General features: G+C 41.5%; 3 protein-coding genes across 6 annotated transcripts in view; 2 read left to right on the forward strand and 1 right to left on the reverse strand.

Moving 5' to 3' along the window:
* Positions 1-10,579, forward strand: part of caprin2 (caprin family member 2) — a 22,279-nt gene extending 11,700 nt beyond the window's left edge. The window contains exons 13-21 of one of the 4 annotated variants that reach the window (XM_008401250.2): positions 2,755-2,804; positions 2,945-3,052; positions 3,138-3,236; positions 3,328-3,459; positions 6,922-7,066; positions 7,149-7,322; positions 7,478-7,539; positions 7,772-7,823; positions 9,424-10,579. In XM_008401250.2, the coding sequence (XP_008399472.1) occupies positions 2,755-2,804; positions 2,945-3,052; positions 3,138-3,236; positions 3,328-3,459; positions 6,922-7,066; positions 7,149-7,322; positions 7,478-7,539; positions 7,772-7,823; positions 9,424-9,998 (1,397 nt within the window). In that variant the 3' untranslated portion in view covers positions 9,999-10,579. The remainder of the gene's footprint in view (positions 1-2,754; positions 2,805-2,944; positions 3,053-3,137; positions 3,237-3,327; positions 3,460-6,921; positions 7,067-7,148; positions 7,323-7,477; positions 7,540-7,771; positions 7,824-9,423) is intronic. The other 3 variants (XM_008401251.2, XM_008401252.2, XM_008401253.2) reach the window with 3 other exon arrangements.
* Positions 10,580-11,757: 1,178 nt separating this feature from the next.
* spx (spexin hormone) lies at positions 11,758-14,549 on the forward strand. The gene is made up of 6 exons (XM_008401249.2): positions 11,758-11,858; positions 12,198-12,281; positions 12,378-12,435; positions 13,909-13,971; positions 14,134-14,220; positions 14,361-14,549. The coding sequence occupies exons 1-6, from the start codon at positions 11,838-11,840 to the stop codon at positions 14,414-14,416; spliced, it is 369 nt and encodes a 122-aa protein (XP_008399471.1). The 5' UTR covers positions 11,758-11,837; the 3' UTR covers positions 14,417-14,549.
* Positions 14,550-14,645: 96 nt separating this feature from the next.
* The window catches only part of gys2 (glycogen synthase 2), a 31,687-nt gene continuing 27,085 nt past the window's right edge, over positions 14,646-19,247 (reverse strand). Inside the window, exons 13-16 of the mRNA XM_008401244.2 lie at positions 17,504-17,599; positions 17,260-17,423; positions 15,960-16,040; positions 14,646-15,739 (exon numbers count right to left, since the gene is read on the reverse strand). Of these exons, the coding sequence (XP_008399466.1) occupies positions 15,521-15,739; positions 15,960-16,040; positions 17,260-17,423; positions 17,504-17,599 (560 nt within the window). The 3' untranslated portion in view covers positions 14,646-15,520. The remainder of the gene's footprint in view (positions 15,740-15,959; positions 16,041-17,259; positions 17,424-17,503; positions 17,600-19,247) is intronic.

Here is a 19,247-nt window from a genome sequence, read left to right on the forward strand (position 1 = left end):
CTTCCTCCAATGACACAAGCTGGGATTGGCTCTTTACCCACAAATACTTGACGACCAGCAAAGACTGTCATCTTGGCTGCCTGCATTGCATCAAGGCCTAGGAGCAGACCATCATGAATCTGGCCAAAAAAAGACCATCCAGTTGAACTTGTTTCCCGATTCCTAATGTCACCTCCAGCTCACCCAAGGCAGGCATATTGCTTCCCACTCCTGCATTATGGAGAGACGTTTTGTTGAGCGGCTTCTTGCTTCCTGTGGCAGCATGTTATAAACTTCTTGTTTTCTGTTGGTATAGGCTTATGTAGCAGTTCCACAATCAGCAGACACAATTTGAAGGCATTCTAACTTCAAATTTAGCTGCTCCACTTTGTCCATAGGCATTTTAAACTTATCCTCTGTTGCATACTTTGGGCTCTGGAGGTGGGGCAAAAGTCATTAGGAACACCCTCATCAGAACAGGAAATACAGCGGGCCCTCCCTGCCCTCATCTCAGCCTCATGACCCAGAGTTGCTTTAAAATTGTGGTCGTGGGCTTCAGCGAGCTTTTGTGCCTCAGCCAATGATGGAGGGTCACGATTCATTTCTTCATAAGCTACTTTTTGGTTCCTTAGGCCTTTCAGGAAGACATCAGTTGCCAGCTGATTCTGGAGTAATAAATCTGTTCCTGGATATGCCGAAGTCATCAGGCGTCGCACTTCCTCTGCAAACTCTGCTGGTGATTCTTTGCACTGACGCAGCTCTCCCAGCTTCCTGCGAACAGTTATGGGGGGCTCTTTCACTCCAAATCTTTGAGTAAGCTGCTCTTTAAGAGTGTAGTCTTCACGGATGTGTTCAGGCAAGGAGCAGACATAACGTTGAAACCCCACTGAGACATTGATGAAGCTCATCTATTCTCTCTGCCCCTGTSCATCCACATTTACGAGCCTGACGTTCAAAGGGGAGCAAAAATGAGTCCGAGGCCTCTGCCGTCATATGTTGCCAGCTTAACTTTGGCTGCTTCATGTAGGGGTTGTCTTGCCACCTCATGCCGACTCTCAGTCTGGCCAAATCCTCCATATGCATCCTGTGAAATWGGATGTGTCGCAGATGAACGCTGATGTATGTCTCCCACTCTACGCCTTACAGTTGGATCATGGATGGCTGAAGTGTTGGATGGGCCTGCATTACGTGACCTTTGCCGAATTACCTCARTTCTGCAGTAAACGGTGTGTGTGGTTGAACTCTAGGTGCTTCTGGGTTTTCTTGCAACATTAAGGGAGGAGGGGCAGTTCCAGGATTCGRGATTTGRCTGCTTGTTGTTGGTTGCACTGCTCTAGATGTCTCTCTTTGCTCTGCTGCAACATGTTGTAGCACTGGTGTTAGCAGTTGCTTTAACTGTTTTGACTGTTGGTCCAACACCATTTGCAGCCATGGTGGAGGTTGGTCTAATGGTGCTGCTGTAGTTCCTCATTTTCATTTTTTTTAATAGTCACTTGTGCTGCTTTGTTTTAGGCTTTGGCACATCCAGCTATTGTTTTTTAAGTAAGGTCGTTACCTTTCTTGACAGCCGTTTTTTTCTTTTGTTTTAACTGCTAAAAAGTTGACGTTTCTCACCGAAAGGAACAGATTCGCTGTTTGCACAGCTTAATCTTGCTTTCAGTCTTGGAGTTCAATACTGGCTTGCTTATTTCTCTGGACTGTATTTTTCCTTCTTTTTGTCCACTGCCTTACTTTTACTGGAGCGATTCATCCGAACCACCCAAGACGTCCTTCCGTGTCTTGAATCCGGTCCGGAACATCCCACTTCTGACACCAGTTGTTAACGGGAGCCATGAATGGATTGTAAAGGTGTGGGATAATAACCACTCCAGGAGGGGAATAATGTTGTTCTTCTTTTAATGAAGATAACCGAACCGGAGTACAACTGGATAGTTTACGTGCTCTAATACCGATGCAGACAAACGTTACATGTCCACACCAGAGTCAGTGAGCATCCAGAACTAAAACAACATTCCCCCAGAACACAACTGCTGCAGAATTCTGTTAGCGAAGTAAAGTAAATTAACAGTAACGCACTTAAACTCAGATCAGCCTAGTTAGTATGGGAAATAATGCAGAGATAAGCAGATGCTTACAAGTACTACAGTATATTTCGACTCATATTGATGTAGGGCAGTGGTCCCCAAAGTCAGTCATCGAGGGCCGGCATCCTCTGTTTTAGTTCCCTCCCTGGTGGTGGTAACAACCTTTTCAGCGTGTCGATGTTCTTCGTAAGCTTCTAATGAGCCATCATTTGATCCAGGTGTGCTAAACCAGGGAGAGAACTAAAACATGCAGGATGCCGGCCCTCGAGGACCCACTTTGGGGACCACTGATGTAGGGGAACTGTTTGGGTGGATGTAAGATCCTGGTATCATCCTCATGGAGTCTTTGTCTTGTAGTTTGAGAAGAAACATGGTAATATTTTGGTAGTTCTTCTCTTGGAGTCAACAGTCCTGCTGCCGGGTTATTATCCTCCCACCGTCCTTGTGATTTTAAGTTATGTCTGTAAAAACCACCTGCTGCTACCGTTTACTCAACCGTTTTGAATATCTGGTGTATCACACTTAGGATAGATCGGTCTTATTTGACACTATTTTTCTTAAACGGGCAATTCAAAGTGAGCAGGAGCAGAATCTATTAAAATGAGGAACTATAGTGTTGATTGCTAAGGCTGAAATGATGACATCTTTTATCATTTTAACCTATTCTGTTCATTTTTTCCCCAACGACCAGCCCAGGGATGCTTGAGAAGCCCTTCTGATATCCTGGCCAAAACAATGCATGTAAGATTGTATTTTCTTATTTGTATTATTAATGTGTTGGTCACTCTAATATGTATAACGGGGCACTCTAGTGTGTGCCCTGTTCTGTAATTATCCATTTGCTATAGAATAATTTGAATTTCTTGGTTTTCCACATTCAGTCTACACCACTACCTCCCAGGCTGATGAAGCACAAAGCCAGTGTGACAATTGGGGATCCAAATGTGGAAACTGGAGCCCTGGAGCCTTCCTCAAACAACCACTCCCAAGTAAGTTCCAATACTGCTATTATTTACACCAAACTGGCTCAGAACTTTCTTCTTTTACTCTGTTTACATCGTCGTCTTGTTGTAGGAGTCACTAAAGCTGGCTGACAGAAAGGGGTATTCCTCACCATCACTTTTCCATGTGAAGGCTACCATTGCAGACCAGGAAGAGAAGAACTGTCCATGTGTAAAGTAGACTTTTTGGTCAAGTTGACAGTAAATGACTCTAAAGCATTATATATTAATAAATGAACACCAACACATTGAATCTTTCTCAGACTCCAGGAACCGACTCAGGGAAGCATTCTCCCTGTAACGGGCTGAGATCCAACACCTCCACTCCACCTCAAGCAGACTCTTTCTCTACACCTCCCATGAGGCGAGCTCTCACTACGTCTCAATTTCACTCTGTAAGTTCTTCACAACTTAATCCACTAACCTCTGTCGTATATCTCTAAGACTTTTGAACCTACATACCCTGTTTCTGCTGTAACACTAAAATTTCCCCACTCTGGGACAATAAAGGATATTTCTATTCCATTTCATTAGTTGCTGCCGAGTCTGATTCACTGTCCTGCACTCTGGAGGTCACTTTTTTATCACTCTGAGGCTTTTGAGTTATTCACACATGTATAGTCCTGGTGATGAGGTTTACAGAGAACAAATCGAGGATAGTTTTGGCTTTAATGATGATCTAGAATAATTTAATACAACTTTACAAGAGGTTTATGGCCTCTCCGTCCCTCAAAATATGAAAACCTGAAAAGACCAAGTTTTTTGTTATATAATTTTTTTCCAAAAAGTATCTTTGAAATGAGATGAATGTAGGCTTTAATCCTTTTCTATCACACTTTGTACTGCGATCTTAAATTCAGGGGTCAGACTTGCATCCTCCAGGCTACAGTGAGCTTCATCTGCCTCCGTTTCATCTTTTGTCCTTTCACCAAAGCTCTGTTTCTATGAAGCCATCTTCTTCCAAGCCATAAGATTGTAAGATCAATGACTTTTACACCTCATTTTTCATCTTTTCATTTTATACTTTGGGCATGTTCACTAGTTTTGTGAGAAGACAGTTGTTCTGAGAAGCAGGGCCAGCCCAAGGCATAAGCAAATTACACGGCTACTTAGGTCCCCAGGATTACTAGGGAGGCCCGTAAACTAGAAGTTTTCAGGCCAATCACTGATTGCGGATCTTTAAGATGCCTTACCTGCCAGTTCCGATTTTGGAAGATGCCAAATTTCTTTTCCTGAAATGTCGCTAAATATAGAAAGAAATTGGCCGAGTTGCCAACATTGTAGTGATTATTGTTAACTGCAGACATGACCTGGTGGGCTGGTCTGTCAGCCAAGCCTCTCGCTGTAGAGCAAAAGTGAACAGTGGGTGATACTTAAACCTTTATTGAGGTAGATGAAATCGGTGGATAAGGTCGACTTTACATGTGTTGGCTAGGCTTGTCGCGATTAAACAATAAATCAATTAATCACATGATAAATTAAAATGAAGTTCATAATAAAATGAAGGCAATAATGCTTGGTTTTTTTGTCATGTCTCTCTTTCTACTGACAAAAGCTTCACTCAACTTGCACTCGTTTTTTTGGTAACAGATCAGTACACGGGGAGTTAAAATCCTCAGATGAACTCTGTACACGGGACATGGTAGCGATGACGGCGACAAAAGTTGAATAATTTTCAACTTTCTTGTGACGCGTCGTTGGCCTCATGCACGTCTACGTGTACGAACTCAAACGCCATAGGAAATGAAGGGAGGGAGCAGCAATGTCTCCCACCACTGTGTGACCATTACCTTAGATACCTACTGGGTTCCTGGTCTCCAACCACAGAGCGTAGCATAAAGCTCGGTGAGGAGGAGTGAGCCAGGAAAACACAGGTTTAAAAACCAAACGTGACGGTTGCAGTCTGGGATCACTTTGGATTCAAACTGACTGACCATGGTGAACCACGAAACCCTTTGGAGCTGCTATGTTGTAAAACAATAACTAAACAATACAACCAACATATCTGCACCTAAAATGTACCAATACAGGCTTCTCCCCCCGGCCCACTGCCATCACCAGAGGATGAGAATGTGAACAGTGCCTAATGCAAACCCTCTAAACTCCACTCACGATTTTTAATATTTTGAAAGGTTTTCCAGTTCTAGTGTTCTTTCAAAATTGGTTTATTGGCGTCTAAGAGGGTGTATTTGCATTGCTATGCAAATTTTATGCTATTAACAATTGTCTCAAATGACAATATTATCGTTTATTGGAATAATGACTAAGAAAATTAGTTGCCAAGCAAAATGTACCATGACAGGCCAGGTTTTGGCTCATCACTGATCTCCCAAAGTTCTGAAAATGGGTGCCAATAAATTGGAAGCCTGATGAATATATTCTATAACAGTGGTGCCCAACCTTTTTATTACCGCGGACCGGTCAAAACTTGGAAAATTTTGCTGCGGCCCAGGGGGGAGAGGGGTTGTTGGTGTTCCCGCTAAATCCTGAATATACCCAATTTGAGTTGTCTTGGAGTTTTTATCTGTGGGGTTTTTCATGTGACAGGTAGCCAATCAAAAAGCGCGGTGACGTCAGAACAGAGGGGAATCCCAAACAGCTGACATATCGCGCAACTGAGTCCGGTGGATATCGGAGATGTATATGTGGAAATGTTTATTATTAAATCTAAAGGTCATTATTATGTTTATTCAGTTATAAATGTTAACTATGAAAAAACATATTCACCTCCAAATCATAGTGCAGCAAATAGAGCGGCTGCTCCCGTCGTCTTTTATCCACCGCCTTTTCTTTTCGTTACGTCTTTTATCTCTTAAAATGACTCCACAAACTATCACTATTGTTTCTACATCATCATCCGTGTTTGGTTATTCTAAATTCCCGCTATGTTGGAGGTTTTACTGGATTATCGTCTGGATTCGCGATGTTCGTGACTGGAATCGGTTCTTGTTGCTCCTGCCTTGTGGCTGAACACGAACCGATCGAACCTGTTGTTCTTTTATCAGCTCTGTGGTCACAGAGGTTTGGAGAATCKGCCGACAATTCTTAAATCTTTCCGTCTAAACCAGACTAAGACTCACAAGTTCTACTCATCTCCTCTCAACCTCAGCCCAAACGCTCCGACTCTGGTCACTATGGTAACGTTTATATATCCCTTCAAAATAAGATACAGATGTGCCACAAAAACGAACATTTTAACTCGCGATAATGACTAACGAAGCCCTGAGCTTGTTTCTCTGCAACGAGACGGTCCCATCTGGGAGWGATGGGAGACAATGACACCCGAAGTGTTGCTTATATCCACAGCCTGCTTGGTCTCTACGTGGCGAAGCAGCTTKAAGYTTCATTGCCTCATTAGCAGCCGGTCGCCGCATGTTACGCAGAGCGGCTTGTAATGTGGGACTCACCTACTGGTCCGGGATAAATCCATTCTCCTGTTTCTTCTCTGGGCCTTTTCCCCTTTGCAAGGAAACTTTCCAAAGACATGTGATCTGTTTCTTACTCATTTTGCTGCTTGTGTCCTCAGTGTTGGTGCGCAAGTAACAGAGAATCCGGTTAAAGGATTTTTAAAATAAAAGATCCTCCAGACTCAAATAAAACAGAAATATTTCACTATTTCTTGCGCGGCCCAGTACCAATTGGTCCACGGACCGGGGGTTGGGGACCACTGTTCTATAAGATACAAGGATATAGAGAGAACAGCACTGTCAGAGATGCAATAAGTTTATAGCAGGTGTGCGAATTATCTAATCATCTGATTTTTGATTTCAGCCCATAACTGAATTTTGCTTGGGGCCCCACAGAAAATCTTGACCAATTTCCTCAGCCCTCTTTTGTCAATTTCATATTTTCTGCAGGTCTTCAAGGTGGCCACATCTTCACCCCAAAATGGAGAAGTACACTACAAATCCCACACTGCAGTCTGTTCTGGGCCCAAGTACAGCACCGCCAGCACCCAAACTCCCCCGGAGTTTGCACCCCCAGATGATGAGCCTCAGATGGGTATGTGCAGACTCATGCGGTCTATGAAGTATTGGCAAAATTCATCACTTTGTTACCGCATGGAATTTGTTTCTCCACGTAGTGTATCAGTCACAATACTCGGCTGTTAATGGTGGACAGATGTTCCTGTCCCCTGGCCAGACAGGTGGAGGTTTGAATCGAAGCAGTCAGTCCTACAGTAGAGGATCTGTCAGAGGTATGGCACGTGGTGGCAAGGGACTGGCTCAGAACTACAGGTCCTCTGGTTGGCACAGAGGTATCCAGCCTCGCCTCACTTCCTTTCTTTCCCCCACCCTGCATGTTTAACTTCTCAACAATCTGTTCTGATTAAGGAATGCAATAAACATGACTGTTCTTTAAAAGTTCAAATGATTATTCCTGAGGTTTCCCTGGTTGATTTCTTCTCTTCAGGAGGATCCTACATCCCTCCCGCTCACCTCAGAGAGTCTGTTCCTCTTCTCTATGCAGCTAGAGTAAGTCAGTATCTAAGCTTTGTGATCCTAGATGAACTCTGATGGAATGCATCCCAAACGGGTGTAGAGATAATCCATCTTATTAGAGCAATCGGAAGAACATATCCAACTGATTCTGAGGGCAAACAAACCATTCTCCTTAGATTCATGCAAACATTTTAGGTTGATGTTTGACATCGTCGATCATTCGCCATGGGTTCTTTTCCGCCCTAAGCATTTGTTCTCTTCTCAGGACTCAGGATATCAACACATATTCAGGCGAGGAGGAGGAAGGCAGAGCTCTGGTAAGAATATCAGGCAAAATTCATTCCTCATTCCAGCATGATCTTCCTCTACCTGCTGCACTATAGCTCAAAAATTATGATGTATAAAAATGCAATATGTCTTGCCAGTCATCTCCAAGTGAAACTCTTCTAGAATCATCATGGAGCTATGTATTTCAAGCCTTTTTCTTGTAATTTTGATGATTTTGTCTATAGCTAATAAGAAAAAACAGAATTAAGTGTCAAAAAATTAGAACACTGTGAGAAAGATGATTAATGGAAACTTATGGTGCCCCACCATAATCAACTAATTAACTGAAAATTCCTGCAGAGTCATTAAACGTTTTCTTAAAAGCTACGTTTAGCTCAGTGTCCAGTTCAGAGATGATACTCCTGGGGGATTTGGGTTTTTTTTCGTGAATGATTTTTAGTTACCCTTGTGATGCACGCTATGCAGATGCGCAGACATTTTCAACTTCACATAATCAGTAATCAGTGTGGGGTGTGTCACTGATTGGGTCAGGTGTGTGAATTGTAATCTGTCAAAATGATGGCTGGCCTGCAGGTTTTTCCCGTCAGCCTTCCGAATGGACAATGACTCTAAGCATACAGTCAAAGTGGTTACAAAGTGGCATAAGGTGTTTTTGTGGCCATCACAAAGCCCTGACCTCAGACATGTGAAGAAGTTGTGGTCAGATCTAAAAAGGTGCTTCCAGCCAGGAGGCCTACAAACCTGACTGCTGGAGTTCTGACCCATTCGTCCTGACAGAACTGGTGGAACTCGACTGTTGAGAGAAGTTTGAGAAAGAAAACTCAAAGATTTGATGCAAGTTATACAGTTTAAATCACAATTATCCCTGATATTGAACAAATGTGAATACACTTCTGAAAGCTACAAAACATCTCTTTAGAAAATTCTTTGCTCCGTTTTTGCTCATTTAAAAATAATTTTGTTAATTCTAACTGACCTAAAACAAAAGTTTGGTCTGATTTTAACTTCACAGTGAGAAAGAAATGTCTCTCTATTCAGTCTGTGTGAACTTCAGTTGTATGTGTTATTTTACCATACAATTGTAAGTAATCTTTTCAGGGGTGGTTGCTGCAGCAACCAGCCTTTTCAGAGACGGGTCGGAGGGCATTTTAAATCCTATCCTCAGTGTGGGGTGTGTCACTGACTGACACCTAGCAGGTCACCTGTATTCCTATAATTGGGTGGGCTTTATGATATTTATGTAAAAGACATTTATTGAGTTTTTAATAGAATTTTCTGATTATGTTTATGTGCTGGAGGCCCTATTGAAAGTAGCAAAGCAATGACTGTGTAATGAATCTTTAGTTCTCTTTTGAATGGAATTGATAAATGAAATATTCTAATTTGCTGATAATCACTTGTGTTATTTCCTCCACAATCTGCAAGAAAGTCTCAATTTGTTCATCACTTAAAGAAAAAACTACGTGTTGTGTTAAACTAACACTACCATATTCATGAAGGCTGTTGCTTCATAAGACTCACTATTACCTGAAATGTCAGATGATATAAGATCAACTGTTTATCTGAAGTTGCCTTCAACATGTTGACGTCCTCGGGGTCTAAAACAATCTTTCACTTGTTTCTGCGCAGCAGCCTGGAGTGACTCTTCCCAGATGAGCAGTCCAGACCGGGACGGAGCCTTTACTGTTGTGGACTCTGGTCATGGGGATTCCTTATCTGTGTCGACAGTGGAGGTCCCACTGACCCCACACAGCCATCCGCCTACAGCCTTACTCCCCATGCCACTTTACCCGCTCTCGCAGCCACTGCGTGTGGCCTTCACTGCCTCTCGCACCGCCAACTTTGCACCCGGCAACCTTGACCAGCCCATTGTGTTCGACCAACTGCATAGCAACCTGGGGGAGATGTATGACACCCACATTGGTCGGTTCACCTGTCCTGTGAATGGAACGTACGTTTTCATCTTTCACATCCTGAAGCTGGCCATCAGCGTCCCCCTCTATGTTAACCTCATGCGCAACGAGGAGGTGATGGTGTCTGCGTATGCCAATGATGGAGCCCCTGATCATGAGACTGCCAGCAACCATGCCATTTTGCCTCTTTTCCAAGGAGACCAGGTGTGGCTCAGGCTGCACCGTGGTGCCATATATGGCAGCACGTGGAAGTACAGCACGTTTTCAGGCTTCTTGCTTTATCAGGACTGAACTGGTGAAGGCTAGATGGCCACCTTCCTCCAGCATGGTTTGCTTACAATTCAGAACTGGTCAGGCAGCATGCCTGTGTATCAAATGTATGAAAACCAAAAACATTTCCCAACTAGATGGTGCTGTGTACACTCAAAGCCATTTTCATTTGGGAAGTTAAAAATGGCTGTGATGAATCCATGCTGTTACTGTAGTCAACCATATTTTTTCTTTTGCCTTTTGTCTGATGCTGGACCGAGCTGTCGTCACGGAGATGTTAAATAGGTCCTGCAAGTACAGAACAGTAAAGTTGGCCACTCTTGGGGAGTGTTCTAAATGTGTGTTTTGTTTTTGTTTTGAATGGCTTTTGAAAGATTTTCAGACTGTATTGAGTGAATAACTTCCTCATCAGGGACATTACTGGCATCATTCTGCTGGAGCCTGGCCTCTAAAGAATTCCTGCTGATGTGAAAACGTACAGCTAAGGAGAGGAGTTGTTGTTTTTTGGTGGTGGGTATGGTGTTGTACATGAGACCAAAAGGTAGCACTGCTGACATGACTGTCAAGAGGTCTTTTGTTGCCTAAATAAAATATAAGCAGTATCCTTTGAATCATTAGTTGTCTGTAAAGGCTACAGGGTGGTTTGTGGTCCAATTGTAATTCTTGGCCTTGCTCTCAACATGATATATGCTGCTTTAACCAAACTGGTTGTCCATTAAAGCTTTTCCATAAACTTTTCTTTACAAAATGTAAATGCAATAGCACTCATGTCCATATGTGACAGCTGAACCAAGTTTTAGAAGTGGCATTTAAGTAAAGCAATAATTCAAGCATGTTTTTATACAGCACTACACTACTTTTCCAAATTACATAATTACTTTATGAAGAGCACCATTTTCTTAATTTCCTAGTGTTCTGCTTCAAAGTATGGAGATCTGAGTTAAAGCAAGGAGCCAACCTGTGGATAATTATCATCTTTTTACATGCATTGAGTTACATGGTGTGGGTGGTCTGGTTTTACAGATACAAAAAACAGCAGTGGTTAACAATAATGTATGTGGAACTATAATCAGAATACTATTAAATTATTTCAGTTGTATGTGACATGCAAATGATGGGGAAACGAAGCAAACTACCCACGAAGGGAGTTGAGGGAGACCTGACACCAGGGGGAGCTCTTCAAAGTAAAAAAAAAAAAAAAACTCATTTAGAGCCTCAAATCGTCTGAATGACTGAACATAAAGTATCTGGGGTGCAACCTTCACCTATCTGTGATGGAGCTGGACAAACGAGGCTTCTGAGAGACAGGACCACGTTTCTAGTTGAACCTGACAGTACAAGGAAAGAATTATAAACAGAAGGCACTGTTCCCACATTCCTGGTAGTGAAATATCCCAGTATTGTATTTTTTTGCCTCTGAGTTACTGTTTTTATCAGAACAAGTTTTGATTCTTAAAACCCATCATTTCTTCTGTCCGGCTACACTGAGCAAGATGCAAAAGAAGGAATTACTTCAGCTTTTCTGAACATCATCTAGATTTTATTCACCAGCTTTAAGAATTTAAGATTTAGGAAAACTACTCAGGACATGAAATGGCTTGTGGCAACTTCTTGCAGCAAAACATTTACATTAACATTAACAGCTCTCATAGAAAGAAGCAAAATGATTGAAATTGATCCGTAAGTCTCTTCTTTCGCTCTCCTACCCGCCCCCGTTTTATCATACTGGCGTGACCTATTAGTGTTGGCATTATGAAGAAGTGTGAAGCACAGAGGAGACGCTCCCCATCACAGTATAAATACAGAAAGCCAGCAGTAGCAGTTACCTGATCCTGTTTCTGAGCTGGACACCAAGCCAACATGACATCTGGCACCATAAAGGTAAGAAAACACACATCTTCATGTTCATTTTACATTCTAGTTTAATGGAACATTTAGTGAAACCTTTGCCATGATTATTTGCAGAGTACAAAAATGGTTGAACACATTTTCTTTATAAACTTTTAAATTGTTTGAAGAAAATTGACTCTCAACCTTATAATTTCCTTCTTTCACTGAGCTTTCAGATTCAAATGTTTTATCTAACCATTTTTATGGTGTAGCTATTTTTTATTGTTATATGGATGAATCAGGGGCCTTTTTCAAGTTTTTAATAATTTTGTAGAAGCTGGCAGGGTGATGGTTGCAGCTCTCTTTTTAACTTGTCTCTGTATCCCACAGGGTGTGAGGGGCTTCACGTTAACCAATCTGCTCACCCTTTTGTTGCTTGCATCCTTCATCTCACATTCATGGAGCGTGCCAAAAGTAACTGTTTCTTTTTGGGGGGGTTTACTGTAATGAACAAAAGTGTTAAATTGCAAAATTAAAAACTGGATAAAACTTTCTTTGTTTTGTCTTCAGGGCTCATTTCAACGAAGAAACTGGACACCACAGGCGATGTTGTACTTAAAAGGAACACGTATGTATTTGGTCTTTTAATGACTGACATTTAGGGTTTAATATTATTTTAAAACTATATCATTGGACTCATTTGTTCACATCTTTGAAACCTTTTCACATTTTGTCATATTTCTGGTCTTCAATGAGTCATTTGACAAGTGTGTAATGTTATCCGACTAATAAATAATGGGAAAATATTTTTGAAAGATGTTTGTGTTTGCCAGAATAAGCAGTGAGAGGAAGTGATCTCAAGCTGTGATCTGTGATAAGGACACTGGTGTCAATCAACATCCAGTAAATAGAAAATAATGATCACACTAATTAAAGATTGAAAAAAATGTTTTTTAATTTCAAGACAAAAATTTATTTTTCCATGTTAACCAACTAGAACTGTAAAACCTGCTCTTACAGTATTTTGAGTATCATCAAATTATTAAAATGCTAACTCAAATTATTTAGACAACTGTATAGAAATACATTTGCGATCAAGTTCATTCTTAAGACATGATTATGTTACTGTCAGGTGGGCTGCACTGACTGGGTGAGGCTCAAACCACAGACTGAACATGCGCACATAATAATCAGAGGAAATAATTCAGGGTGAAAAAGGAAAAGAGTTGGCAAAAGAAACAACAGGATTGAAACCTTCCCAGTATTGTGTTGCTATTGTAACTGTTGCAACCATCTGTCTGCTATGGTAACCACCAATATCTCTCTAGGCTCTATCATTAAATATTGCCTGTTTATTGTTCTTTCTTAGCTTTGATTCACCATTTTTTGTAAGATTAGAAGGAAATTTGATACTTTTTTTCTGCTTCTCTTTAGCGTTAAGCCTCCATGTTTTCTTAACTATCTGCCTTCACTGAATCAATCTATCAATTTATCCATCACTCAGTTCTATTTATACCATCAGATAGATTTGGTTACAGTAAGGTGAGTCAGTCTTCTTTAGAGACAGGAAACTTTACATGAACACAATAAATATAAATATAGCATGATTCATAATGGTCTGGTGCCAACAATACTTTAATATTAAATACAATTAAAATCCCTCAAATACAGCATCCTCTTTAGGACCACTAGGTCATGCAACACTCTGAGTATGTGCTTGAAGACGGAATGGCATTGTAACATAATATGCAGCTCAAAAACTTTTCTGTTTCTGTCTGCATTTTGGTCTAACTCTAACACCACCATTCATAAGTTTTCCAATATTTGTGTTGATCTATCACATAAAACCCTACTGAACTGCACTGAAGGCCGTGGTTATAATGTGACAAAATGTGAAAATGTTTAAGGAAAGATTTATGAGCCACTTTATGCCATAATATTCAAGCTCAAATATTTTAATGAATAGTTTCTTTTTACTAACACAGCTGGACAATGTATTCAGAATGGTCATGTTTGATCCAAACTGTTGTGCCTACATTTAAAAGGAAAAAATAAATAAATTTCTAAGGAAATGAAACTGACTTGTAATACTTTTTGTCAGAGGGTCGTAGGTTCATCTCTGAGGACGGAAAGGAAGGAGATGTCTATGACACTCTACACTTAGGTACAACAATGTTTTTTTGGTTCATAGTTGAGCTAAATTAATGTTCATTCTGAGCAAGTTGTGTTCATAGTTTGAGAACAGTCAGAGTTCCCACGGTCTGCCCCAGACCTGAAATCAGAACTCGGCTGATGTGTGTGTGCTTTTTGTTTTTGTTTCCTTCAGAGACCCGCAGTCAAAACACAGAGAAGCTGAGTGTTGGCCAGGCAGCCACAGTGCTGCTCAAGATCCTGCAGCAAGCCAGAGAGGGAGGTGACCACTCAGTCTGTCCGCTTGTTTTCTGGCATTGTTCCATAAGTTATTCGCTGTTCTCCAGAACTGGCCGAGGCTTTTTCATGGTGTTATGCCTAAAGTTCTATAATATAATGTTTGTCTCTTTTTTTCTCTCCTAGCCGATGAAGCTCCAGATCAGGTGTATTTCCCAGTGTGGAAGAGAGAATACTTCTGACATCAACAATAATCATCAGATTTCATCATTTTTGTATTTGTGTTTGGTGCAACACTGTCAAAAAGCTGCATTGTAAATATGAATGATCTCACTGTGTTTAAAATATTTTAATAAACACTTGAGGATTATTGCACTTTAGGTTTGAGGTTGACTTAAATGTTTGAAATAAAATCACTGCCCATTTATACAATCTGCATTAATTAACAGTGAATGTGTAAAAGTCAAGTTTATTTGTGTAGCACATTTCGGCAGCAATGCCGTTCAAAGTCGTTTGCATCAGAGCCCTGAGGACCTGATGGGGCCCCGACCTGCTGCTGCACCCCTTTCATGAATGAATGGGTGATTACCAGGTTTCTACAGGCAGGCAAAGGGGGACATTCAGTTGTGCTGGAGAAGGACACAACTGAAACGTGTCCTCTGTGGACCCTGAGGACGGGGCCTGGGGGCCACTGCTTTACATGATTAAAACATGGCACAGTAATTATGTTGGAACCGGCAAACATTATATTTTTCCTAATAGCATAATCGAAATAAAAGATCATTGACATGAAATATACATCAGATATATGGATCAATGTTCCAGGTATCGGTCAAAAGCAGCCGAGCCGTTTGGGGTTTTTAGCCTTGAGTTAAAGGATCTTAGTGTTTCTGGACGTTAGTTCCTGATTAGAGGAACATAAAAACTGAATGCTCACCTTCTCCATGTTTGGTTCTGGTTCTGGATGCAGAGCAGACCAGAACCAGAAATAAATTGACTTTTCAATAATATTCTAATGGAATGGGTCTGTAGGTTTGTTTGATGTAGCCAACTAATCAGTTTAGAGAAATCAGCAAGAGTCAAAGAGGTTTAAATTTCAGAAGTTCATAGCTTTTGCATGATTATAAAAAAGACATTGTGTATGTTTATGAAGTAAAGTTTAGACAGATCCAATCATTTCCTAAAATATTTTGAACAGAATCTTTTTGTTCATGTATCCTGACTGATACAACTAAGTTATTTGTGTGAAAGTAGAAGAAAAATGATAATTATTTAATCTCCAAGTTTATTGAATGTGTTGGGCAGTCGGTGGAACCAGGAAAGATTCTGAACTTAAATTATTGATTTTAATTCCCTGACTCTCCTGGCTGCTTTTTCTTGCCTTCTGGCACTGATCCCAGCATAAAAGGAGCCTTGATGTTCAACCGGTCCCTCTCTGCCTCCTCTTCTTCATTGTATGGTTCATCATCATCATCATCCTCATCACTGTGGTGTGGGGTGGAATGGAGGGAGGCGGAGGGAGACGGAGGCACTGAAGCTGGCCGAGGATAACGGAAACCCTCAGTCTGTGAAGACAACACAGAATGTCCTTTTCATTAGCAGTCTTTCCATCTACAACTTTTATGTGATCATTTTACCCAGAGCAGTTTTTAAAATAGGAAACGAATATGGCTGACCTTACCTCAGAATCTCTTATTAAATCAACAGAAACTCTTTCCTGCTCTTTGGAGAAACTCCACACAAAAGGGAAACATTTCAACTCCCTTATGGGAATTCTTTACTTGCCTTTAGAGGGCCTTTGTTATCCATCTTGTATTTGTCTGGGAAACTTCTGCTAAGAGCCAGATGACGGGCATGTGTGTAGAACTGTCACAAGAAGAAAAGATAGATGCCAAAAAAGTCCATCAAAACATCTTGTATGTAGTTTTTTTACTCTGTCCATGTATTAGTTTATTTTTTACTTGTTCTTATTTTTACTTTATGAAAAAAGGCTCACAGCTAATCAAACACTGAAAAATCAAATTAATATTGTAAATGTATCTTTATAGAGTCCCTATACAAGGTCCTCACTCCCTTTGATGTTTTATCATTTATTGCTTTTACTAATCAATTATGATCAACAAAATTTGACAACAATTTCCCCAAAAACCCTTTGGGTTCACAGTGAAAACTGATTTCTATAAAAAATAATGACAAATATAATTATTTAAAGGGGGAGTATTATGTTAAATTGACTTTTTTTAAAAACTTTACAACATGTTATAATGTTATTCCTCATCAACATCATGGAGTTTTGGTTTGAGTATGTCTTGCATGTTTGAGAAATCCTTGAATCTCCCATGGCAACCATTCAGGGGTGCCTAAATGCTTGCTGTTTGGAGCTGCCTTCCCCACTCAGCTCCACCAGACTAAGAAAACATCTGGAGGAGTTCCACCAGGTGTTCTCTGAACTCATCTTACAAACTACTTCTCATCCATCCCTTCTAACGGTTGTAATTGGGATAATGGAGGAGCATTGTTGTGACAACATTCTTAAGGTGAAGAGTCTGAAAGAGTAGGAACTTCTTAAAGAGACAGATGCTCAATGTCAAGGGACTAAACTATGAAGCTGACAGCTGGAGCAGTTTATCTGGAAGAATGGAGAAGAAGTGCAGCCTGAGAGCGATCCACACCGAGAGCCAGCTGATAAATACTCTCACTGAAATTTAATGCAATCACTTCTTTCTTTTTTTTATTGATCGCTGATTGATCCGTAAAAGCAACTAACGAGGTAAAAAAAAATCAGAGGGGTACTTTTTGTAGGGACTGTTAATTTAATTAATGCTGCTTGACACAATCCCACTCCAAACGAGTTTTTGAGATTTATTTGTTGGCAACAATAACAAAGTTAAACTGTGGATCACTTGCACATCTCCAGCAGAGAAAAGGAAGCGTCAGGCTAGTCATTAGATTTTAACTGCTTGTCATATTTTTTTGTTTTCGGAAACACCATTACACTCATCTACAGTATTTGTGAGTGATAAGTTATTATAAAACCAATGGCTCTCCTGCAGTTAAACTGTTTCTCGGTGCGTTAGAAACAGACCCTTCCTAAGTATCTCCAGTCCAGCAGGTCTGACAGCCTCTCGGTTCGGTTCCTCTGGATGATGCGTTGACGTCGAGACTGCTGACAGAAACTGAGCATGAACTGGGTCAGCTGGTTGCAGGACTCCTCAGCAGATCTGAACCGACGGTCCACGATGTAGATACCTACGACAGAAAAGAGGTTTGAAGGAATACTGACCTGAGATGAAAAAGACGGAGCATTGAGGCGTCTGTGTGTGTACTACCATAGGCAGCAGGGTCTGAGACATGCTCCTCCATGAAACAGCCAAACCCTGACAGATTGGTGGTGACACTTGGTATGCCCATCACAGTACATTCACCTGGAAAAGACACATCCAGCACACCTGTATGCTCAAAATTTGGATTGCAAAGACAAGTAAATTAACAAAATGTAGGATCTCAATGAGGCACCAGCACCCTCCCAACCCCACAAGGGACACGGGTGTTAGAAAATGGATGGATGGATTGATAGTATCTCCATGATTACAAACAAGAAAACTGTAACAGGGCCTTAATAAACCTATGACCTTTTGAAGCTTTTCAAGCATTTGTATTCATATACCTTACTTAACTCCTCAAATAAAATCCAAGAGTGCCACTAATAAGTCCCCTAATTATCAACTAGAATCCATCCATCCATTTTCTTTACACCCTTGTCCCTTAATGGTGTCGGGAGGGTTGCTGGTCTCTATCTCCAGCTAACGTTTCGGGCGAGAGGCGGGGTCACCCTGGACAGGTCGCCAGTCTGTCGCAGGGCAACACAGAGACACACACACACACACACACCCCCCTCCCCCCCACACACACACACCTAGGGAGAATTTAGAGAGGCCAATTAACCTGACAGTCATGTTTTTGGACTGTGGGAGGAAACTCAGCATGCTCAGGGAGAACATGCAAGCTCCATGCAGAAAGACTTGGTGCCGGGAATCGAACCCAGAGCCTTCTTGCTGCAAGGCAACAGCTCTACCAACTGCGCCACTGTGCAGCCAAGAATCCAGCTGTGTGTAAGATGTCACCTTACAACTTAGCAGAGAACCAATAAAGTGAGCATGTGAACAGAACAACAGAGCCAGTCAATGAAAACATCTGTAGGGTGGAAGAGCCTTAAAGGCTACAAAGTGTTGCAGGAGACGTATTGGTTGATATCCTCCAGGCAGTCAAGCCAAGAGCAAGATGGAGAAAGAAGAGGACCAGAGGCCCACAGATGGGCAGAGGGCTGCCTTGTGAAGAGAATTCAACCCCTAACCTCCCTGAACTGTGGTTAAGGTTGGTCTTCTCTCACCAGCTGTCGCTCAGACTCTATAGACCAGGGATGCTCAAGTCCAGTCCTCTAGAGCTCCAACCCTGCAACTTTTACATGCATGCCTGCTCCAACACAAATGAGCCAAAAGGCCGGCTAGCTAACGAGTCATTCTTTTGATCCAGGTGTGTCAGAGAAGGATTGCAGCTAAATGTTGCAGACTGGACTTGGCCACCCTGCTCAGACAATGACAAAGGACTTGGTAATCTAGACTCTTGAGGACATTCATCCTCAGAGGAAAAAGAGTTGACTGCAGCCTGCCTTTCACCAAAAAAACATTCTAGTTCTTTTCCAGAAGAGACATTCAGCCTCCTAAAGCCTTCACTTAGATTTATGAGAGGTTTTTAAATGTTGCTTTAGCCCAAAGTTAGCATAGCAACACCCGTGGGGCTTCATGTGAGTCACTAAAATAACACCAAGTTCAGAGTCAATAGCATGTTGCATAACAGAAGAGAGCCACTGTTAATGGAGGTGTTCTACAGGGCTACTCAATCTGATCAGTTCATTGAAGGAAGCATGGTGGGTCACTCAGATCTGAGTCATCAGAAACCAGGCAGTGTTACCCAACAGACCAGTTCAACAGATTTCCTACAGGTCCTCAGGGTCAAACTCTACAGGTTTAGGATGGATGGAGTAGGAAGTGAGGGGCTTAGCACTGCCAACAA

This window comes from Poecilia reticulata, linkage group LG23, assembly GCF_000633615.1.
Source record: "Poecilia reticulata strain Guanapo linkage group LG23, Guppy_female_1.0+MT, whole genome shotgun sequence".
Classification (NCBI taxonomy): Eukaryota; Metazoa; Chordata; class Actinopteri; order Cyprinodontiformes; family Poeciliidae; genus Poecilia; species Poecilia reticulata.

Excerpts from the sequence above, each read along its gene's own strand:
- spx (XM_008401249.2), top strand. The coding sequence starts at position 11,838 with ATGACATCTGGCACCATAAAG. Across the intron at positions 11,859-12,197 it reads TGACATCTGGCACCATAAAG|GGTGTGAGGGGCTTCACGTT; the intron begins GTAAGAAAACAC and ends TGTATCCCACAG. Across the intron at positions 12,282-12,377 it reads ATTCATGGAGCGTGCCAAAA|GGCTCATTTCAACGAAGAAA; the intron begins GTAACTGTTTCT and ends TTTTGTCTTCAG.